This window comes from Octodon degus, unplaced genomic scaffold, assembly GCF_000260255.1.
Source record: "Octodon degus isolate 3935 unplaced genomic scaffold, OctDeg1.0 scaffold00005, whole genome shotgun sequence".
Lineage (NCBI taxonomy): Eukaryota > Metazoa > Chordata > Mammalia > Rodentia > Octodontidae > Octodon > Octodon degus.
Genome location: NW_004524581.1, coordinates 29,352,124 through 29,372,626, shown reverse-complemented (window position 1 = coordinate 29,372,626; position 20,503 = coordinate 29,352,124). Strand labels below are relative to the sequence as shown.

Below are 20,503 nucleotides of genomic sequence, written 5' to 3'. Positions count from 1 at the left end.
GAGAGTTGTGAGGTTCGAACTCCAGCAACCTGAGGCTGACAGCTTTGTGGAAGCAGCCACTTAAAGGACTGAGCTAGGGCCAGGCCCCCCTCTGCCTACTCTTGTAAGCCCAGGTCCCCTAAGGACTGAAGGGCCAAAACTTGACTCAGGGCCTCTGCTAACCTCACAGTCACCAGTCATGTGTCACTAGTTGGCCCTTCACCCGTCCCCTGAACAGCTCAGCCGTTCCAGGGCTCTGCTGCCTCTGCACCAACGCTGAGGCGTGTCTTCCTTTTTCTCCCCTGACACGCTGCTCTCTTCCTTGAGGACCTCCCACTTCCTGTGGCTGTCACATCAACAAGGTGCTTCCCACACGTGCAGACCCCGCCCCCAAGCCACTTAGAGTGGAGGCCGAGTACCCGAGCTGTCTGTGGAGAACTGGGAGGAGGGCTGTCTGTGGAGAACTGGGAGGAGGTCGTTGGGGTCCCAGCAAGGGGCAGGTGTTGGAGGGAGCCGCTTGCTACTGGACGGCGCTGCTGTGCTTCAGAGCAGTGGTTCTGGAGCTTGGCTGCACCTTACAGTCACCACAAGATTAAAATCTAAAGAGACAGCTCAGCAGCATAAGCACCTGCCTGACAAGTGTAAGGTCCTGAGTTCGAGCCCCAGTACAAAACCCTAAAATCTCAGCCCCCCCCCAAGTGACTCCCCCCAGTATTAGAGATGGAACCCTCCGCCTTCGCACTGAGCTACATCCCTATTTATTTATTTATGAGACAGGGTCTTTCTAATTTACTAAGTTGCTCAGGCTGGGCTCTAACTTTCCATTTTCCTGCCTCAGCTTCCCAGAGAGCTGGGATTCCAGGTCTGCGCCACCATACCTAGCTAGACATTCATATTCTCTCTCTCTCTCTCTCTCTCTCTCTCTCTCTCTCTCTCTCTGTCTGTCTCTCTCTCTCTCTCTTTTGCGAAACCAGGGATTGAACTCAGGCCCATACACTTGCCAGAGAAGTACTTATTCTAGTGAGCCATCTCCCTGGCCCCGACATTCATATTCTTAAAAATGCCTCTGTGATTCCAGTGAACAGCCAAGTTGGCGAGCCTAGAATGTAGCCAGAGAGAGACATCCCTGACCAGTCCCAGGTCCAAGTGCCAGTGAGTGGGCAGATAGATATGGATCCCTGAAGGAGGAAGCGGGGGAAGGAGAGGGTCCCATGGATGTGAGTCTCCCTAAAGCAGATCCTTCCCTCTCCTGCCCCTGCACAAGGCGGCATGGCTGTGGGTCAGTCCCTGCTGCGTCCTGTTGGGAGGAAGAGTCCCTCCCACGGGGCCTTCTAATCTGCACCTCCGCCTGCAGCATTGGTGGACAGGACTTTACTCACTGACAGCTGCTGCCTCCTCTAGGTAAGGAGGACACAGGTCACTGCCATGAGCCAACCTCCCCAGCCAGGGTCAGGCCGCAGGTCTGCTGTGTGCAGGAGCCAGACGCAGCAGGAATGCATCTTTCCTCCATACCCCGGCAGAGAAAGGATGGGACCTGCCCCTCAGGAGCAGCAGCCTAGGAGAGCAGGGATTTGTAGCCTGAGTCTGGGGTCAGCGTGGGTATTGAGGGAGGCACTTATACAAATCACCAGGGAGGCTGGAGGGTTGGGAAACCCTGATTCTTTCTGACAGGCTCCAAACACTAGAAGAGCAGGATGCTACAGTGGAGGTTGGAATGGTGGTCCAGGGGTCACCCAGGCTGATTAATGGCCCCTGCTGTTAACCCCACCAACCTCCTGAAGGAGGCAGGAGGACAGGGCAGTAGGAAAGGTGACTTTGATGCAGGAGTGGGGAGCATGAGATGGCACCTTGGGGCCTAAGAAGGAGCTGGAGAGAGCTGCTTCCCTAATGGTGATAACCTCTTCTTTCTCCCCTTCTTCCTCCTTTAGGGATCCATATCTGTCTGCCCACTCACTGGCACTTGAACCTGGGGCTGATCAGGGATGTCTCTCTCTGCTCTCCCACTCCCATCACGTGCAATTTGGCACCGCCTCCTCTAACATCTTTTTTTTTTTCTTTCTTCCTTTTTTTTTTTTTTTGCGGAACCAGGGATTGAACTCAGGCCCTTGTGCTTGCCAGGGAAGCACTTATTCCACTGAGCTATCACCCCGGCCCCTCTAACATCTTTTTGTCTCCCATCTGCCCAGGCTGACAGGAACTGCCCTGTAGAGGTCCCTCTGTGCGCAGACCCAGATGATGCCAGAGCTATGACCAGGCCTGCAGGCGTGGTACCGAGGGGAGATCAGCCATGGAGCAGCCGCAGGAGGAGACCCCTGAGGTCCGGGAAGAGGAGAAAGAGGAAGTGGCAGAGGCCGAACGAGCCCCAGAGCTCCACGGGGGACCAGAGCATGTACTTCCCTCCAGCAGCTATGCAGGTGAGGAGGGGCAACACATCATGCAGTGCAGAGCAGAACCGGAGCCAGGCAGCCTGCCTTGGGCTCCCGCCCCCACCCCACCGTGCACCAGAGCTGCAGGCCCTGGTGCAGACTCTGCCCCTTCTTTCTGGAAAGCAGATGAACCCAGATCAGCCATGTGGACCTGGGTTTGTAAGAACTAAGCAAGAGGCATGGGTAATGTGTATCCTTGTCACTGTCATTGTCATTATCCCACCACTGAGGCCACCCAGCATCTGAGGCCAGTCTGCTTCAACCATGCCTGCCTGGAAGGCTCCACTGTACCTGCGATTGTTATGATCAGTGGAAACACGAGTCTGTTGATCTGGTGCTAATTATAGTGGGCAGAGTTGCCCACATGGTGGTTAGACCTAAGTGCTAAGCATCGAGAAGGGCCAGCCGTAATTAATGTTCCTAGCAGCCGAACAGTTCAGCTTCCCATGTCCTGCTTGTTGGCTCTCCTCTGTTTACTTCTGGGCAGCTCATGCAACCGATCTTCCCAGGCTGCTCCGGCACTGCATCGTCACCGTCAGCCGCGTCCACCTTCAGGGACCCCCTGAGCCCCACCCACCACTATCCTAGCTGCTCGTGCCCTGTCCCTCTCTCTGTCAGCCTCTCCTCTCCTGGGTAGGATGTGCACAGCCCACTGATTCTCACTCCCCTCCTTCAAGGAGCTCCGGGCCTGTGGGAGGGGACCCCCTTATCACCCTATCTTGCTGCTCTTTGAACTAAACAGTCTGCCCAGCAAGGACAGCTGTGTGCAGACACTCAAGCTGGTGCGAGGTAAGGTGGGTCGGGCAGCAGAGATAGAGTCCAGACTCCTGCTGGTTCCCAGCCCGAGAAGCTGCTTCCTTGAGCTATGCTCCTTGACCTGCAAAGCTCGGCTGGGGTGAAGGGAGAGCTGTCCGTCAGTCCTCTGCTCTGGACCCCGCTCCAGCACCAGCAGTGGCATGATGTGATGGGGCCATAGACAGCACCCCTATCCCCAAGTAGTCCATGTGGTTTGTCAGCTGGTGGCTGGATGGTTTGGGGACATCTTCCTCAGAAGAGAGAAAGAAGCAGCTCCCCAGGAGTGAGACTTCACCAGGTACTAGCTTGTGCCCTTGTGAACATTGGGCTGGAATTCAGGGACGACACTGGAACTGACCGTGAGCCAGGGTGTCGGGAGAGCGAGAGAGGAAGAGCAGGGCACAGATTTGTGACCTCAGTCCCTGCCCTGGCCCATCTGGGCCCTGTATGTGGGCGGGCAGATGGCTGTGTCCTGTCCTTGGTTTCCCACACACCCCTTGCTGGGACCACACACATGCCCAAGTCAGCGAGGCAGGTGTGGCGATGGCAGCTCTGCGGGTGGGACTCAGGTCCAGGGAAATGTCTGCAGCAGGCTCTGCCCAGCCACTCCATGGTGCTGTCCATGTGTCGATAATTCGTGGGCTCCTCTGAGCAGAGGAGAGGAGTGGAGGTCGGAAGACTTTCACATTGTTACTGGGTTACAGCCACAACGCATACAGCGCTCCCACAGACTCTGCAGGGCAGGCCACCTCACAGAAAATCAGCAGACAAGCCTAGTCCAACAAGTGGCTGGAAAACCAAACGTTTTAGTCCCACCACGGGTCAGAGAAGTGTCTTGGGGGCCGGAGAGGTGGCTCAGTGGAATAAGCGCTTCCCTGGCAAGCGCAGGGTCCTGAGTTCAATCCCCGGTACCGCAAAAAAAAAAAAAGAAAGAAAGAAAGAAAGAAAGAAAGAAAGAAAGAAAGAAAGAAAGAAAGAAAAGGTGCCACTTAGCTGCCACACTGGAGGGGACCGTGGTCAGCGCCGGCCAGGGGATGAGGACTGGCCCACAGCCCTGAAGGGTGGCCAGATAGTGCCCTGTAGGGAGGCATCTTGTGTAAACACAGAAGTGTCCCCAGCAGTGTGTTTACTATAGCGCTGCTCATGAGAGCAGAAAGGGGACAGTGCCTGCCTCCCGTGGGGAACTGGCTGGGAGGCTACACAAGTGCCATCCAGGATGCCCTGTGGCCACTAGAAGGGACAAGGTAGGTGTGGACGCACATGCAGGGGCTAAGTTCTGGAAGTGAGGGAGTCTCTTGCATAAGAAACCGTGGGTAGGGCTGGGGAATACTCGGCGGAATAAGTGCCTGCCTGGCAAGCGCAAGGTCCAGAGTTCAATTCCCCATACCACAAAAAAGAAAAAACAATCCCCGGGCATAACAGCAGGCTGTAGAAGAGGGCAGACCGAGGTGGCGGGGCTCACCGGGAGCAGGGTGTGAAGGAGGCCCTATCACAAGATGCTGTGTACCTTTCTCAGCAAGCCCACACTGCTTTCCTCGCTGATAATGCACTTGTGCTACTTTCCTTCCAAGGTTAAAATAAATTGTCCAGCATTTGTAGAAGGGAGCTGGCGGGTGAGGGATCCTGGTGATGTAGGGCCTCTTTCTTTGTCAAGGGTGCCAGGGCTTTGAGACCACACAGACCAGCCAGGAAGCCTGGTTCCCCCTGTGAGCTGTGGCCCTTCCTGCTGCCTTGTCCTTCCCGTCTCAGTCTCCTCCCCATTAAAGGCCCGGCAAGGTGATAGGAAGTGATGTATCTGACCTGCTGCAGGTCTCGGCGTTGCTAGCTCCCTCTTCTGCCCCCCAGAAGCCTGTGACATTGGCCTGCGTCCCTGAGGGGTTTGTGGAGAACCCCAAACAAGCCAGATGTGGTGCACACCTGTCATCCCAACACTAGGAAGCTGAGGCGGGAAGATTGCAAGTTTGAGCCCAGCCTGGGCTATTCAACAAAACCCTGTCTCAGTTTCTTTTTAAAGTGCTGGAGATTTAGCTTTTAAATGTAATGGTGGCGGAGGGGGGGGGGGATCTATAAAATAGTAGACAGCTGCACTGCTGGTTTTAACCTAACTGCCTTCCATTCTGCACCTACCCTACATCCCAGCATTGAGCTCAGCATCTGCGAAGCACCCTCAGCCCGTGAGGCAGGCAGGACAGGCTTGCAGTGAGGAAACTGAGGCTGCCAGGAGCTTACTTATCCCAGGTCCCCCAGCTGGCACCCCTCTTACTCAGCAAATCCCTGGAGGTGTTCAGGCAGGGCCAGGCACCCTGTCAGGCCAGTGGGGCCATGGGGGACAGGGCTGAGTACCTGCCCCAGGGCACTCACGGTCCCAGCAGATGGGGCAGCAGAGGTAAGGGGCTCCTCAGTACCCCCCTCGAGTCCTGCAGAATTCACCCTGACTTTGGGAGCTAACAGGTGCCGCTTTGCCTGTGGGCCCTGCCAGCAGAGTAAACTGAAGGCTGGCCCCTTCCAGCGGCCCTCGAGGCTGCAACAACAGTGTGTCTCCCACACGCAGCCTGGGTGTGCAGGAGAGCTCAGCCACACTTAATGTGTGGGAATAAGGTCAACAGTGTCTGTTTGCCGAATGTGTAATCAAAGATGGTGAAACTGATATTTTCCTGTTAAGTGGCTGGCTGCTGTTGGCAGAGTGCAAACATCAGGGGATGACCTGGTATTGTCCTCAGCAGCCCTGTTGTTTACAGTGACAACATTACAGTGAGAACCCAGGTGTAGGTAGTAGCAGGGCTGATGCTTGAACCAAAAACTGGGTACCCCAGCTCAGCCAGATGGACACACAGAACCATCACAGCCTCCGCCAGGGTGTTACTTGACCTTCCGAACCCGTTTGCCTACCTGTAAAGAAGGGGTGAGGAGCCCCCCTGAAGGGTTATTTTGAGGTTTTTCTGGGGGTTGAACAGGTGTGTTATACTCAGTAGAGCGCCTGGCACACAGGCCCGCCGTAACATGGTACTATTTTGGTAAACACACGGCTTCCACAGGTAAGTCAAGTTTAGCTTCCAGCCCACGCAGTGAGGCAGGTGACAGATAGTGCCAGGCTTGGTGCTTAGAGGCCTGACAAATGGGGGCTTTTATCCTTCCCCTGCTGGGGAGGTCAGACCCCGATGACAGGGAGTTCAGGGTGCAGGCCTGGCAGGATGTCTCAAGAAGACACAGAACGCCCAGCAGGAAGCTGAGGGGAGGCTGGAGGGAGCATAGTGGGAGGGCTGTTAGCTTTCCATCACTGTGACAAAATACTCAAGACAATGAAGTTTAGAAGAAAAAAGGTTTGTTTGGCTCACAATTTGGGAGGCCCCAGACTACCGTCACTAGGCCAATGCTTTTGTTCCTGTGACAGCACATCCCGCAGAGGGTTCATGGTAGAGAGAGCTTCTCAGCAGAGAGGAGGAAGAGAGGCAGGGCCATGCCCAGTGACTTGATCTCTCCCCACTTGGCCCCACTCCTAAGAGTTCTACTGTCACCACAGTGTGGGGACCGAGTACTCAACCTGGGCCTTTGGAGAACACACTCCAGCAAGGAACCGGGCCTGGCCAGGTGACAGGAGCAGATGTGTATGCGTGGGAACCCAGCTCTCTTCCAGGCCAGCCCCAGGCTGCAGGCAGGGGCTCCCCTGCTGATGAGGCCCTCTCAGAATCCCAGACAGCCCTGCCCACCCTAGTTCTGACCAAGAGGCATAGAATATAGGGGCCCTCAGAACCTGGTCCCTAGATTCTGCCCTCAGTGCTTTGGGGAGGATGAGATGATTTGGGGACCAACCCTTACTGCTCCCCAGTTATTATGTCAGTTCACATAATGGACACGTAGAATAGAATGGGACCCTCAGACCCCCCTCACTGTCTGCTTAGTGCTGATTCCCAGTGGGGACCTTCTAGGACCCTCATTCTCCAGGTCTCCTCACAGTTCAGCCCTGGGTATTGCCAGTGGACAGCAAGGTTTGTATGATGTAGGCTTAGAGCTCTTCTAACCATCAGCACTGCAGGCAGGAAGGGAGGGGAAAGCAGCGGTGCCCCGGGGCTCTCCTGACTTGGGGGGCGTGGTCCAGCATGGGGGAGATCCAGGCTCTCTCAGAATAGCTGGTACTTAGGATATGCAGCACACCCTGCTCCAGGAGCCTTCTCTGGATGATCTTATCACCAGGACTCTCCAAGTGTGTTCTCACCTGCACTTTGCAGAAATGGAAACTGAGGCTCTGGGGCTGAGCAGGGACCTGAGCCCAGGACGCTTGGCCTTGACCTCAGGACCATTTGCTGGAACGTGCTGCAGAAGGGCTTTGAGCTTGGGCCTCGCGGCCCCTGAACACTTCACACCAACTCTGCCCACCCGTCCCGAGCACCTGGAAGTCAGCTGGGGATCGTCTAGGGTCCTCACCTCTACCCCATGAGGAAAGCAGTCACCTGCCCTGCTGCCCCCACACCATACAGCTGCCCCTGCCCTCCCCCTTGCGGGTTTCCTCGCTCAGCTGGCTGAGGACAAGGTCTGGTCCTGTCCTGCCCTGCCCCCAGCAGGTGCTCTGCAGATGCCTGTGTCTGTTGGTAAATGGAAAAGGAGGGCATTGCCTTGTGCAGGGCCACCTGGGCCACGGGGAGGAGGAGGAAGGACTGGAGAGAGATGTGACTCATCTGTGGTGCTTCGGTTTGGGTGGGGCTGGGTTCCTGGGTTCAAAGGGAGTGTGTGAGGGACGGGCATCCACAGCAGTACACACAGGGCACCCAGGTCCAGGGGGCAGTGTCAGCATCTGCACAGCCTCCACAAAGGGCTTTTGTGGCATGTTCTCTCACTTTCCCACACAGCTACTGTGAGTGCTATTGTCCCCGTCCTAAAGCCTCCAGGGGCAGCAGGTCCCAGCTGGTACTGCTGAGGCCAGGACCTGCACAGACTCCCAGGCTGCCCTTCGTCCAGCACCTGCATGGCAGTTCCCTGCCTTTGTGTCCCTGACATCTAGTGGGTGGCACCCAGCCACAAACAAACATGGGTGGACTCTGTCAGATAGTGACAAAGGCTCCTGAGAAAACCACACCTGCTTTGCCTGAGGGATGGAGGGGCCTGATGTCCCCATCTGGGATCTGGTGGGAGAATAAAGATGGGAGAGCAAAGGCACTGGAATGGGACAGGCCATATAGAGTTTGTGTCACCCCTTAACCTTATCACCCAGGAGGGGAGCAGCCTGCTGGGCCCCTCCTTTGGGGCCTGTGCTGTTTGATTAGCTGCTGTGGCCAGGATGGGTCCCCTAGTCTCCAGAGAGGAGAAGGTGGACAGGATGCCTCTCTGGGGGCTCTTTCAGGTGACCCTGTTTGAGCCGCTGGTTCCTAGTCAGGCACTTGGCTCTGCCTCTGAGAAAATTGTTCCACTGTCCCATGAGGGAGCAGGCACTAGGCCAGTATGGCAGAGGGGGTGTCCAGACACCTGAACTCCATGGTGTGACTGAGCAGGCTCTACAGGCCAAGATCCAGTGAGGTCCCCAGAATTTCATGGGGCGTTTCAGGGGAGATGCACAATGTCCTGAAGTCATGTGACACACACTTGCCCCAAAGCTGCAGCCACACCACCTGCCTTCCTTCCCAACACCATGGTTCAAACAGCTGCGCCTTGGGTAGGAAAACTCAGACAGACAGTACCTCACGGGTCACTGTGACGGATCGCTGTGCTCTTTGTTCCCACTTCAGAGTTTGGGGGCTGTGATTATGAGGTTCTGGAGGAACCCACAGTGGCATCTGTGGCTTCTACACAGGGAGCTTCGGAAGCAGGACAGATGGCTTTGTAGAGCCTTGTACTTCTGCAGATTCCACAGAACATGCCACACCAACCATGCGGACAGCCTCGAAAGCAGGAGGGACAGTGGCTTTCCAAGGGCCTCCTAGTTAGAGACTGCCTCCCTCGGCCCCCAACCAAAGCTTGGCCATGCCCACTCCCTGTCCTCCAGTGAGGCTAGTGCAGGAAGGCTACCCAGAGCCATGTTTCCCTGTCAGATGCTGGAGATGAGGAAATGGGTCCTCGGAAAAGTTCTCTGCCACATGGTGGAGTGCCTAGGCCCACAGTGAGGGTGCTTCCTGGCTGGCAGAGTATGAAGCTCTCCTGTCGTGTGTCCACAGACCTCCCTCAAGGAGCCTCACCACCCTCGCTGCTGGACCAGCTGCAGATGGGCTGTGACGGGGCCTCAGGCGGCAGCCTCAACATGGAATGCCGGGTGTGTGGGGACAAGGCGTCTGGCTTCCACTATGGTGTCCACGCATGTGAGGGCTGCAAGGTACGGACAGTGGGGCCTGCCCGGCTGTGGTCATGAGGGAGCTGACCAGCCATAGAGCGTCCTCTGCCGCAGGCCAGGGTCAACGATACCCACTGTGGAATTTCGCTGGGCCCATCCCAGGCCAAAGCCCTGGACCCTGCGGAAAAGAACAGGCTTCCTTGCTGGCCTGGCCTGCTGGGCAGTACTGGACCCCCCTAGGTGGGGACCAGACTTCAGAAGGCAGGCAGGAAAGGAGAAGGGCTTTAGGGTCCAGTCTTCCTAAGGTCAGAGTTTCCTGTGTCTGAAGGCCTTTTGGGTAAAAAAACACAAAAACAGTACATTACACTTTTTTTTCCAGTGTTTCCTCCTAACTGCATAATGTGAAAATTTCACAAATCTTATAGAAGAAATTAAGTAGAACTCAAAGTTCTCAAATTGTTGTCAATCCACCAAAAAGAAAAAATAATTCAAAAATCTCCCCCCGCCCCTTTTTTTTTTAATGTACTGGGCTGGAACCCAGGGGCACTGACTATGTTCAGGAATGAGCTACACTCCCAGTCCTACCTGCCTACCTGCCTATCTATTACCTGTCTATCTACCTGTCATCTATCTATAATTTGGAGACAGGGTCTCAGTAAGCCACTTTGGCAGGTGTTGAATTTACAGTCCTCCTGCCTCAGTGCTGGAATTGGAGGTGTGAACCACTGCATCCTAAATTCTTCAAATGATTAAAATTAGACACCACATTTACTTTCCATGCCCAAAGAAGTCTTAAAACTTGTTAGTCTGGTAACATGAAATTGTTTTGTGACTAACTTGATGTGTTCTTAAATGCATCTGGTTCTGTATTTCATAAATGGTGGTTTAGTAAAACAATCTGTGAGGGGCTGGTGAGATGGCTCAGTGATCTAAAGCACCTACTTAGAACAAGCTTAGCAAAGCACAGGGACTGCAGTTCAATCCCCCAGCACCACATGCCAGCCAGCCCTGCCCCCTGGTGGGCTGAGCTGGCCACACACATAAATAAAATTAAAAAAAAAAGTTCAAAGAACTGTTGGCCTCTTTAAAAAATAAAAAATAAAACAAATACTTTAAAAAATAAATAAAAATAAAACAATCTGTGAGCTGGGTGTGGTGGTGCACACCTGCAGTTCCAGCACTGAGGGAAACTGAATGAGGAAGGTCACAAGTTTGAACCCAGCCTAGGTAAGTTAGCTAGACCCTGTCTCAAAATAAAAAGGGCCAGAGATGTCGCTCAATAGTGGAGTGCCGATGGATTCAACCCCAGTGCCATCAAAAAATTAAAAAGGCTTAGGGTTTGTTTTCTTCTTTTTCCTTCCAAAGTACTTGCCCGTTTCACTCCGTGTCACTAGTTCTTAGGCTGGTGCGTGTGGGCGCCTCGGTGCAGCCGGCTGGTGGAGCCGGCTCCTTAGCGCCCCCTCCCGGCAGCCGCTCACCGCTCTGGGCCCTACAGGGCTTCTTCCGCCGGACCATCCGTATGAAGCTGGAGTATGAGAAGTGCGATCGGAACTGCAAGATCCAAAAGAAGAACCGCAACAAGTGCCAGTACTGCCGCTTCCAGAAATGCCTTGCCCTGGGCATGTCGCACAATGGTGAGAGCACGGCGGGGGGCGCTGGGGAGCAGCCTGGCACTGAGGGAGTGTCACTTGCAGACGCTGCCCACCTGCACCTGGGATCTGGGCACCAAGACCTGCCACTTCCCCAGACCGCCAGTGTCCACCATGGGTGCCAGGCATATGCAGTCACTTCTCTGCATCTGTGGCCACCTCTGTGAAGTGTTGGGGACACGGCTCCTGGAACTCAGCCGGTCTCAGGGGACCTGATAAGGCACCAAAGCTACAGGGTCTGAAGGTGGGCAGGAGCCAGTAAATGACATACATGTGAGCTGCGAGGAGCCTGGCACTCCCAGAAGGCTGAGCTTTCCCTGTCCATGCTCCACCCGGGCCTTCTGTACAGCGTAGGGCAGGATGGGTAATGGCCACCCAGCCCCTCTGTGCGAGCCTCTTGTTTACATGTCTCCATGTTGGTCAGCGGCAGGGACCCCTTGCCTGCAGTGCACCAGTTGTCTTGCATGGTAGCCGTGGTGGGGCCCACATCCCATCTGTGGCTTTTCCTGGACTCAGGCAGACATAGGGGTTGACCTTTCGCCACGAGTCTGTATCTGCCTGGCCCCCATTGCCTTGGAGGCTTAGGGGGTTCCTAGGAAGACTCAGGCTGACTGGATCCTTTCCTCAGTTTTTCCGTAAACAAAAGTCAGATTCGTATCCTGCATTCTTTTGGAGATTGTTGCCCGGGTTGTCCTTGAACTCCGGGGTTCACGTGATCCTCCCACCTCAGCCTTTCGAGTAGCTGGAGCTCCAGGAAATATACCCATTTAATTGTGCCAATGACCCAGTAAGATTTAAGCTGCCAGCTCACATTTCCTGACAAAAGAAGAAGGTGAAACAACGCACCCAAAGCGATGCTGCCTGGGAGGTACCATGCTGTGCCACGCCAGCCAGGGGACCCAGTCACTTGACAAGTGAAGACCCTGTGAGGAAGACAGAGCCCCGCCCTCCCGGGGCTGAGGTCTTGCAGTGGGGTGGGAACAGTGCTGCCCTCCTTACTCTGGAGTCTCTGAGGGAACAAAACTAGGTCTCCAGCCTGGCCAGATAGCTCAGCAGACTAAAGCATCTGCTTAGGCAGAGCACAGAGGCCAGGGTTCAGTCCCCAGTGTGCTGTGCCGACTCTGCCCCAGGGCACACTGAGAGGGGCAACTAAGCCTGGGCATGGTGGCCTGCGCTTGTAATCCCAGTGCTTAGGAGGCTGAAAACAGGAGCATCACTACGAGTTGGAGCTGTGTAGTGAGACCCTATACACCCTATAGACCCTATACCAAATTTAAAAAAAAAACAAAAACAACTAGGTCTCCATCCTTGACATGTGTACCTAAGGAGGGACTGGAAGGTGGGAGTACTACCTCCTGCCTGGCCCCTTGGTCACTGTCCCCCACCCCTCTGTGCAGCCATCCGCTTTGGCCGGATGCCGGAGGCTGAGAAGAGGAAGCTGGTGGCAGGCCTGACAGCCAACGAGGGGCACCCACACAACCCGCAGCTGGCTGACCTGAAGGCCTTCTCCAAACACATCTATAGCGCCTACCTGAAAAACTTCAATATGACCAAAAAGAAGGCCCGCAGCATCCTCACTGGCAAGTCCAGCCACACGGCGGTGAGTGTCACTGCCCAGCCGGCACCTCGGCAGCCCCGGCTCCACTGAGCAGGCAGGGATGTGGGAGCGGGGGTGGGGTGGGGGTGGGAAGCCGCGAGGCCTGGCCTCTGATGGGACCTGGTTTTCAGCCCTTTGTGATCCATGACATCGAGACACTGTGGCAGGCAGAGAGGGGCCTGGTGTGGAAGCAGCTGGTGAGCGGCCTGCCGCCCTACAAGGAGATCAGTGTGCACGTGTTCTACCGCTGCCAGTGCACCACGGTGGAGACCGTGCGTGAGCTCACCGAGTTCGCCAAGAACATCCCCAACTTCAGCAGCCTCTTCCTCAACGACCAGGTGACCCTGCTCAAGTATGGTGTGCACGAGGCCATCTTTGCCATGCTGGCCTCCATTGTCAACAAAGATGGGCTGCTGGTGGCCAATGGCAGTGGCTTTGTCACCCACGAGTTCTTGCGCAGCCTGCGCAAGCCCTTCATTGATATCATTGAGCCCAAGTTTGAGTTTGCTGTCAAGTTCAATGCCCTGGAACTCGACGACAGTGACCTGGCTCTGTTCATTGCAGCCATCATTCTGTGCGGAGGTGAGTGAGGCTGGGGCAGGTGGACCGCAGGGGTCTCAAGGGTCAGGCCACCCCCAGGGCACCAGGCCTGAGCTCAGTCAGTGTGGGGACGTATCTGTCACCCCACACTGCTGCACAGGATTGGCTCTGTCTCATTATACAGATGGAGGTAGAGAAGAGATAGAAAAAAGTATGGGGCTGGTGAGATGGCTCAGTGGTCTAAAGCACCTATTTAGAACAAGCTTAGCAAAGCTACAGGGACTGCGGTTCAGTCCCCCAGCACCACATGCCAGCCAGCCCGCCCCCTGGTGGGCTGAGCTGGCCACACACACACACACACACACACACACACACACACACACAAATAAAAGAAAATAAAAAAGTAGCCATCGTGTTTATGGGGTTATTTAGGGTGGTGGACATACCTGTTTCACCTCCGCTTTTTGGATTCCAACCTAGTAAGGAGCCTGCTCATCAGCACTGACATAGAGCTCACCTCGTGCCATACGCTGTTCTAGTCCTTTTCATAATCATAGCTCATTTGGTGTTCAGCAACCCCCAGTTGGAGGTTCTTTTATTTTACTCCAGTTCTACAGATTAGACTGAAGCCCACAGAGAGCAGATAACCTACTCAGGCCTTCTGGGCAGTCTTTGGGAGAGGCAGGATTAGAACCTAGGCACACATGGACTCTTAAACATGGTGCCTACTACTCTCCCTGATTAGGCAGGATATGAAAGAGGGGCTGAGGCCGCAACTCGGCAGCACTGTCGCTGACAGGCAGGGTTCAGGTCTGTCCCAGGCCAGGTGGCCCTGGATGAGACCCTGCGCGTCCCTGTCCCCATAGACCGGCCGGGCCTCATGAATGTGCCTCAGGTGGAGGCCATCCAGGACACCATCCTGCGCGCCCTCGAGTTCCACCTGCAGGTCAACCACCCCGACACCCAGTACCTCTTCCCCAAGCTGCTGCAGAAGATGGCCGACCTGCGGCAGCTGGTCACTGAGCATGCCCAGATGATGCAGTGGCTCAAGAAGACCGAGACTGAGACTTTGCTGCACCCACTACTGCAGGAGATCTACAAGGACATGTACTGAGCCTGCGCCCAGGCCTCTGCAGGCCCCAGGAGTCTGGACACACGAGCCCTGGCTCCCCTGTCCCCTTTTCCCCCGTGCTTTGCTCTTCCACCTTCCCTTTGTGTCTGTCATTTCTGGTCTTGCCTGCTCCCTCTTCCCTCTGCACCTGTTTCCCTTCTTGCTCTCTTCGCCCCTACCTCTCTCCTGTCCGAGACAGTCTGTGTTCTCTCACCAACAGCCTAGATTAGGACCCTCTCCCACCTTTCTCTCCGAGGAGTGGCCCCGCCCCCTCCCTCCAGGCCACACCCCTAGGCCCTGCCCCCTGGCTTCAGGTTCCGCCTCCTGTAGCAGTCTGAATCCTGGAGCCCTCCAAAGAAACACTAAGCTTTCTGGGCAAGGCTTCTTCAGAAGCTTAGCCTAGACTGAGCCGCAGCAGCCTGTGATCCCTGGGTCCCAGCTGCAGAGGACTGTGGGCAGGGCACCTGGCCGGGACCCAGATGTGTTCCCCACACTGCCTCCTGCTGGAGACCGAGGCTGGACCCAGACTCGAGCCCCTCCCAGCTCCTGTACCCCACAACCTTCCTTTCTGTGCACCAGTTTTCTAGACCAACATGGCTAGTGGCTCCTGCACCAGCTGCACCCCTAGCCTGGATGGAACCAGGGTTCTCTACAAGTAGGGCCCTGTACCCCACTAAGCAGGGAGGTGGAGGCTGGTTGCAAGGAACAGTACATTTAATTCTGAGTCCTGGGGCAGGCCTTCATCACCACCCACTCCCCGCCGTCAGCCCCCAGTGCCTGGCCTGACATTTGCCCCTTTTGCCAGCAGGAGGTGCTGGGCCCAGCCCCACCCAACACTTACAGAGCTGCTGCCCCAGCGCACATCCTGTACTGCACTGCGATCACTTTACCCACATTTCTGTGCCTCCCTCTCCCTCTCCCTGAGAGGTACGTGCCAGGCAGCCTCTGTCCCCAGGCCAGGCAGGTCCAAGTGGGCAAGGTGTCCACCCAGAAGGAGCTGCCAGGGGCACGCTGCCCTGTTTGCTCGACAGACGGTGAGCTGATCTCTGGAAACTGTCCCTGAGCAGCCTCTGGGACCTGCTCAGACTGGTCCTGTGGCTGAGGCCAGCCACTTCAGTCCCTGGTGGAAGTGCAGGCACCTCAGAGGAGGGACTGAGGCCGGGGCTGGGTGCAGGATCAGCGAGAGGGTCTGCCAGGCCGTAGAGGTGAGGGACTAGGTAAGGCCAGGATTTGAACCTGGGCTTCCTGTGCTCTGCCTAGTCCTTCCCAAGGGCCTTTGGGAGGGGAGGAAGGGGCCTGCCTCTGCCCCTGCCAGCCTGGTGGACACTTGTGTCCCTGGGCCCATCTACTAGAAGATCCTCACCTGTGCACTCCTGTACTGGCCCAGCCAACTTCGTGCTGGGGCGCCACCCTCTGCGCCAAAGCTGTGAAGGAGGGCAGTGCCCACGCCCGCCCCCGCTCCGTCTTGCTGAGGGCCTTGGACCTCAGTATCTCTGCAATCTCCAATACTGAAATGTATATTTTTGCTAGGAGCCCAACTTCCTGTGTTTTTAATATAAATAGTGTACACAGACTGACAGAACTTTAAACTTTAAATAAATGGGAATTAAGTATTTAAGAGCTGACTTGAGGCCAACTGCCATTTGTGTGTTTTTCTGGGCTGAAGGATTCATTGTCTTCCTCCTCCACAGCCACAGGGGCAAAAGCTCTGGGGTTCAGGCAGCTGTGGTAGCTGTTAGGCCCCCATTTGTCACAGGTGTGGAGAACAGTTAAGCTGCCGTCTGGCCAAGCAGAGGACAGGAAGTGGGAAAGGTTGCGACCCTGTGAAGAGCACCATCTAGAAAGAAAGAGGCAGGTCTGAGGGCCATGGAAGGCCCTGGGGGCGTGGACAGTGAGCCCGCGGCCCTGAGTGCCACGTGAGACTTGAAAACCCAGGCCAGCCCTCCACGGGCCCAAGAGAGACGGCTTTCCCGTCCTCAGCCAACAGCATCTTTCTCCACTACTGCAGGGCCATTGGCATGGAGCCTACAGTCGAGCCAGCCCTTGGCAGCCAGCACGTCTGGCTGTGGCTGAGGCGAGATCAATGAGTGTGTGTGCTCGTCAGCTTTCCAGCACCGTAACAAATACCCAGGAAAGCTGATAGGTGTGTTTCGGCCAGCAGTGCTGAAAGTTTCACTTTGTGGTCATCCGGCCTTGTTGCTCTGGCCAGTGGCAAAAGGTCAGTGGAGCAGTGTGTGGTAGAACAAAATCACTCACCAGGAAGCAAAGAAAAAGACAAGGTCTGTTCTACCAAGAGAGCAAGTTTGAGCCTAGCCTGGACAGTTAAACAAAAAATAAAGGGTGCAGCTTGTAATACCAGAGCTCCGAGAGGCAAAAGCAGGAGTATCACAGGTGTGAGCCCAGACTGGTCAATTTAGCGAGCCCTCATCTCAAGAAAAGAAGGGTGTGAGGGCCTGAGGTTCAATCCCAGTGCTAGAAAAAACAAAAGGGTCCCATAATTCCCTTGGTGGCTCCACTCCCAATGACCTAAAGACCTCCCGCAAGGCCTCACCTCGAGTTCCCACCTCCTGCCAGTAGCACCAAGCCAGTGCATCCATGGCACACATTTGCAGCCCACCTGCGCATCCAGGCAGGAGGACAAAGGCCGCTAAACATTGCCAAATAGGGAATCTACCCCAGGAACTGTTACAAAGAATGGAAAGGACTAAAAGATCAAAGGTAAAAATTGAGGTCCTCCAGACAGGAGTACCTGAAGAAAGCCAGTCTCACCCCTAGAGCTGAGTGGAACATGGATCATCCAGCGGCTACCAGGGTGAGACAGTGCCCTGCCACTGCAGAACTCTGGCCCAAGCCACCTGCGGACCTGCTTGAGAAGCAGCTGCTGGAGAGTTCATGCACGCCATACAGCTGGGGCTGCCGGAGCTCCGCAGCCGCCACAGCCGCTGTCCCTGGGGGCTTGTCACTGAGGGAGGAGGCCAAGAGCCCATGCAGCTGCCCCTGCCAGGAGTGCCACCAGCATTCCAGGCTTCCTGCCTTCTTGTCTGCCACTTCATCTCTGATTGAAAAACCCTCCGGGCAGGGAAGGTAGCTCAGTAGAGTAAGTGTTTGCCTGGCAAGCACAAGGGCCTGAGTTCAATCTGTGGTTCCACCAAAAAGAGAAAAGGAGGGGAGGATGGTTCAGTAGAAGAAGCACTTCCCTGGCAAGCGCAAGGGCCTGAGTTCAATCTCCAGTTACGGAAAAAAAAAGAAAAAACCTTAGGAGGGAGGCTGTGTAGTTTGCAGATTTCCAGCCCCTGCAGCATAGAGGAGCATGAGAAAGGGTGGATGTCAAAATCAACACTAAAATCAATCCCATCAGCAGCCAGCTCACGTGGAAGTGATGAACATGAATGACACTGACCTCCCTGTTCACTGCGCTGACAGCTGGCAGAGTGTTCTGAACTGTCAGGTCCCGTGGGTCTGTCACAGCCAGGAGAGTGCCAGCCCCAGGGAACAGAAGGGAAAGAAAAAGGGAGGAAGAAATGGAAGGCTTGGGACGAGGGTAATCAGCTAGTTTTCTGGCACTGAGATGTATCACCTGACGCCCACGATGAGAGGAGGAAGTGGCTAACGTGGCCCATGGTTTCAGATCAGTCCGTGGGTGACTGGCCCCAAAGCAGGAAGATCGTGGCAGAAGGGCGTGGGGGAGCAAAGCTGCTCGGTGCAGAGTGGCCAGGAGGGAAGAGTGCCACAGAGGAGGTGAGGGGCCATGTGTAGTATCCAAGGTCATACTCTGTGACTACCCAGAGCACATTGTACTAATCTGCTAGGCAGTCCTTGATCCCATGAAGTTGACATAGCAGGTCACAAGGAGTGTCTGTGAACTTGGTTCCAGTTTCCCAGTTTCTTGTTTTGGTAGCTGAAGTGAGGGAACCCCGGGCCTTGGGAAAGCTAAGCATGCGCTGTATCACGGAGCTACTTGTTTAATTTTCTCGCCTCTCTGTCTTTTCCATCAAGTGGGAGGAAAAATAATCAGAGTGTGTGTCTCCACTTACCTCCTGAGCAGGTAAGACTGCTCTACGAATGCATCTCTGGAGGTGGACCTGAGACTGCGGTCACCTGACTTCCCGTGCTTCAAAGGCATAGGTAGCATCCTGTCGCTCCACCCCTGCGTCAAGGTCACCTCTGCTCTGTGTTTAGGAGCTGTTGTGCACACGTGTTCTCCCTGCCTCCCTCTAGTGGATAGCACAGCCTGACAGGCACAATCACCTGTGTTCCAGGTGTCGCCAGGAGAGGAGGGAGTTTCGAGGGCTAGCGGGAGCCTGTTCTGTCCCCAGCCTTGAGACCTGTGCTTTTCTCTCAGGACCAAAGTTTTTTTGTCCCTGGTCTCTTTTTAATGATGCTCAGGATAAATTGAATCCAACATTTAAACTGAGGGGGGGAAGCAACCTTAAGAAAATTAGAAGAGGGCTGGCCAAATAGCTCAGTGGATTAAAGCGCCTGCTTAGGCAGACGCAGAGGCCAGGAGTTCAATCCCCAGACCTGCCATGCCAGCCTTGCCCCTGGGGCACACTGAGACAGTGACAGTGACTGAGACTGGGTATGGTGGCGCGCGCCTGTAATCCCAGCACTTGGGAAGCTGAAAACAGAAGAATCACTATGAGTCTGATCTATGTAGTGAGACCCTGTAGCAAAAATACATTAAAAGAAAGAAAGAAAGAAAGAAAGAAAGAAAGAAAGAAAGAAAGAAAGAAAGAAAGAGCGAGCGAGCCAGGTTTCTGGGCTGGTTAATCTCCCCAGGAAACCTGGCTGAAGCACATACAAAAGCTTCCTGGACCGTAAGTAGGCAGTGCAGAATTCCCACGAGATTGCCAACATGAGCAAGTCCAGGTCTGAGGCGTAGCCATGTACAGTGCTTGCCTAGCAAGCTCTGGGCCCTGGGTTCCATCCCAGCTGCACAGGAGAAAGAAACAGAAAACCAAGTTCTGGGAAACTAGAGCCCGGAACACCCCCCCACACACACACACACCATGTAATGATTAACTGTTGCATAGGAAATAAGTGTTTTTTTATTATTTTAAAACATAAATCTTGGGCTGGTGAGATGGCTCAGTGGTCTAAAGCACCTACTTAGAACAAGCTCAGCTAAAGCACAAGGACCACGGTTCAATCCCCAGCACCACATGCCAGCCAGCCCTGCCCCCTGGTGGGCTGAGCCGGTCACATACACACACAGAAATGAATAAAATTAAAAAAAAAAAAAAAAAAAAAGCCTAAATGGGGAAAACACATGAAATTATCTTAATAAAATATAAAACTTAAAAAAAAAAAACCATAAATCTGACATAGTGCCCTTTTACCTGTAATCCTAGCTCCAGGAGGCTGAGGCAGGAGGGCCACAAGTTTAAGGACAATCTAGGCAACTTAGAAACCTTGTCTCAAAAAAAAAAAAAAAAAGGCTGAGGACACAGTATAGTGCTTGCCTATCATGCATCAAACCCCGTGTTCAACTCTTAGTACCTTTAAAAGATATATACACTTTTATATAAATGCACATGTAAAGTGAATCAAAACTTTAGAAGAATTGGATCCAGCAGAAGTAAAATATGTAACAAAAATGTTCCCAGTCAAGTGTTTCAATGGAAGCTGTTAAAATTCAACCTTAAAACTTCCCTTTCAGTGTAAGTGAATTCCTGTTTCCCTGCTTGCCTCCTACACAGGGCAGCACAGTCTCCTGGAGAGTCCAGAGTAAGAGACCAACAGTCTCAGAAATAAAATCTGGGAGGGCTGGGGAGATAGCTCAGTAGAATAAGTGCCAGGGCCTGACTTCAATCCCTGGTTCCGCAAAAAAAAGAAAAATTTAAAGGCCAGGGAGATGGCTCAGTAGAATAAGCGCTTTCCTGTCAAGCACAAGGGCCTGAGTTCAATCCCCAGTTCGCAAAAATAAATTTAAAAAATCTGGGTACAGTGGTACATACCTGCAATCTCAGATGCCTGGGAGGCTGAGGCAGGATGATGAATTTTAGGGCAGGGCCTGGGGAGATAGCTCAATAGAACGCTTGCCTGGCAAGCACAGGATCTTGAGTTCAATCCTCAGTACCAAAAAAAAAAAAAAAAAAAACACACACACACACGTAAGGGGAGATAGCTCAATAGAATAAGCGCTTGTCT

At 54.4% G+C, this 20,503-nt stretch overlaps 1 protein-coding gene across 5 annotated transcripts in view; it reads left to right on the top strand.

Annotated features, from left to right (window-relative positions):
* Ppard (peroxisome proliferator activated receptor delta) overlaps window positions 1-20,503 on the top strand; it is an 84,062-nt gene that overhangs the window by 63,012 nt on the left and 547 nt on the right. For 3 of the 5 annotated variants that reach the window (XM_004624201.2, XM_023720644.1, XM_023720655.1), the window contains 6 exons: window positions 2,166-2,393; window positions 9,344-9,498; window positions 10,952-11,090; window positions 12,503-12,705; window positions 12,834-13,284; window positions 14,109-15,978. In XM_004624201.2, coding sequence (XP_004624258.1) covers window positions 2,267-2,393; window positions 9,344-9,498; window positions 10,952-11,090; window positions 12,503-12,705; window positions 12,834-13,284; window positions 14,109-14,356 — 1,323 coding nt within the window. In that variant the 5' untranslated portion in view covers window positions 2,166-2,266 and the 3' untranslated portion in view covers window positions 14,357-15,978. Of the gene's footprint in view, window positions 1-305; window positions 342-2,165; window positions 2,394-9,343; window positions 9,499-10,951; window positions 11,091-12,502; window positions 12,706-12,833; window positions 13,285-14,108; window positions 15,979-20,503 lie in introns of those variants that run through there. The other 2 variants (XM_023720660.1, XR_002822079.1) reach the window with 2 other exon arrangements.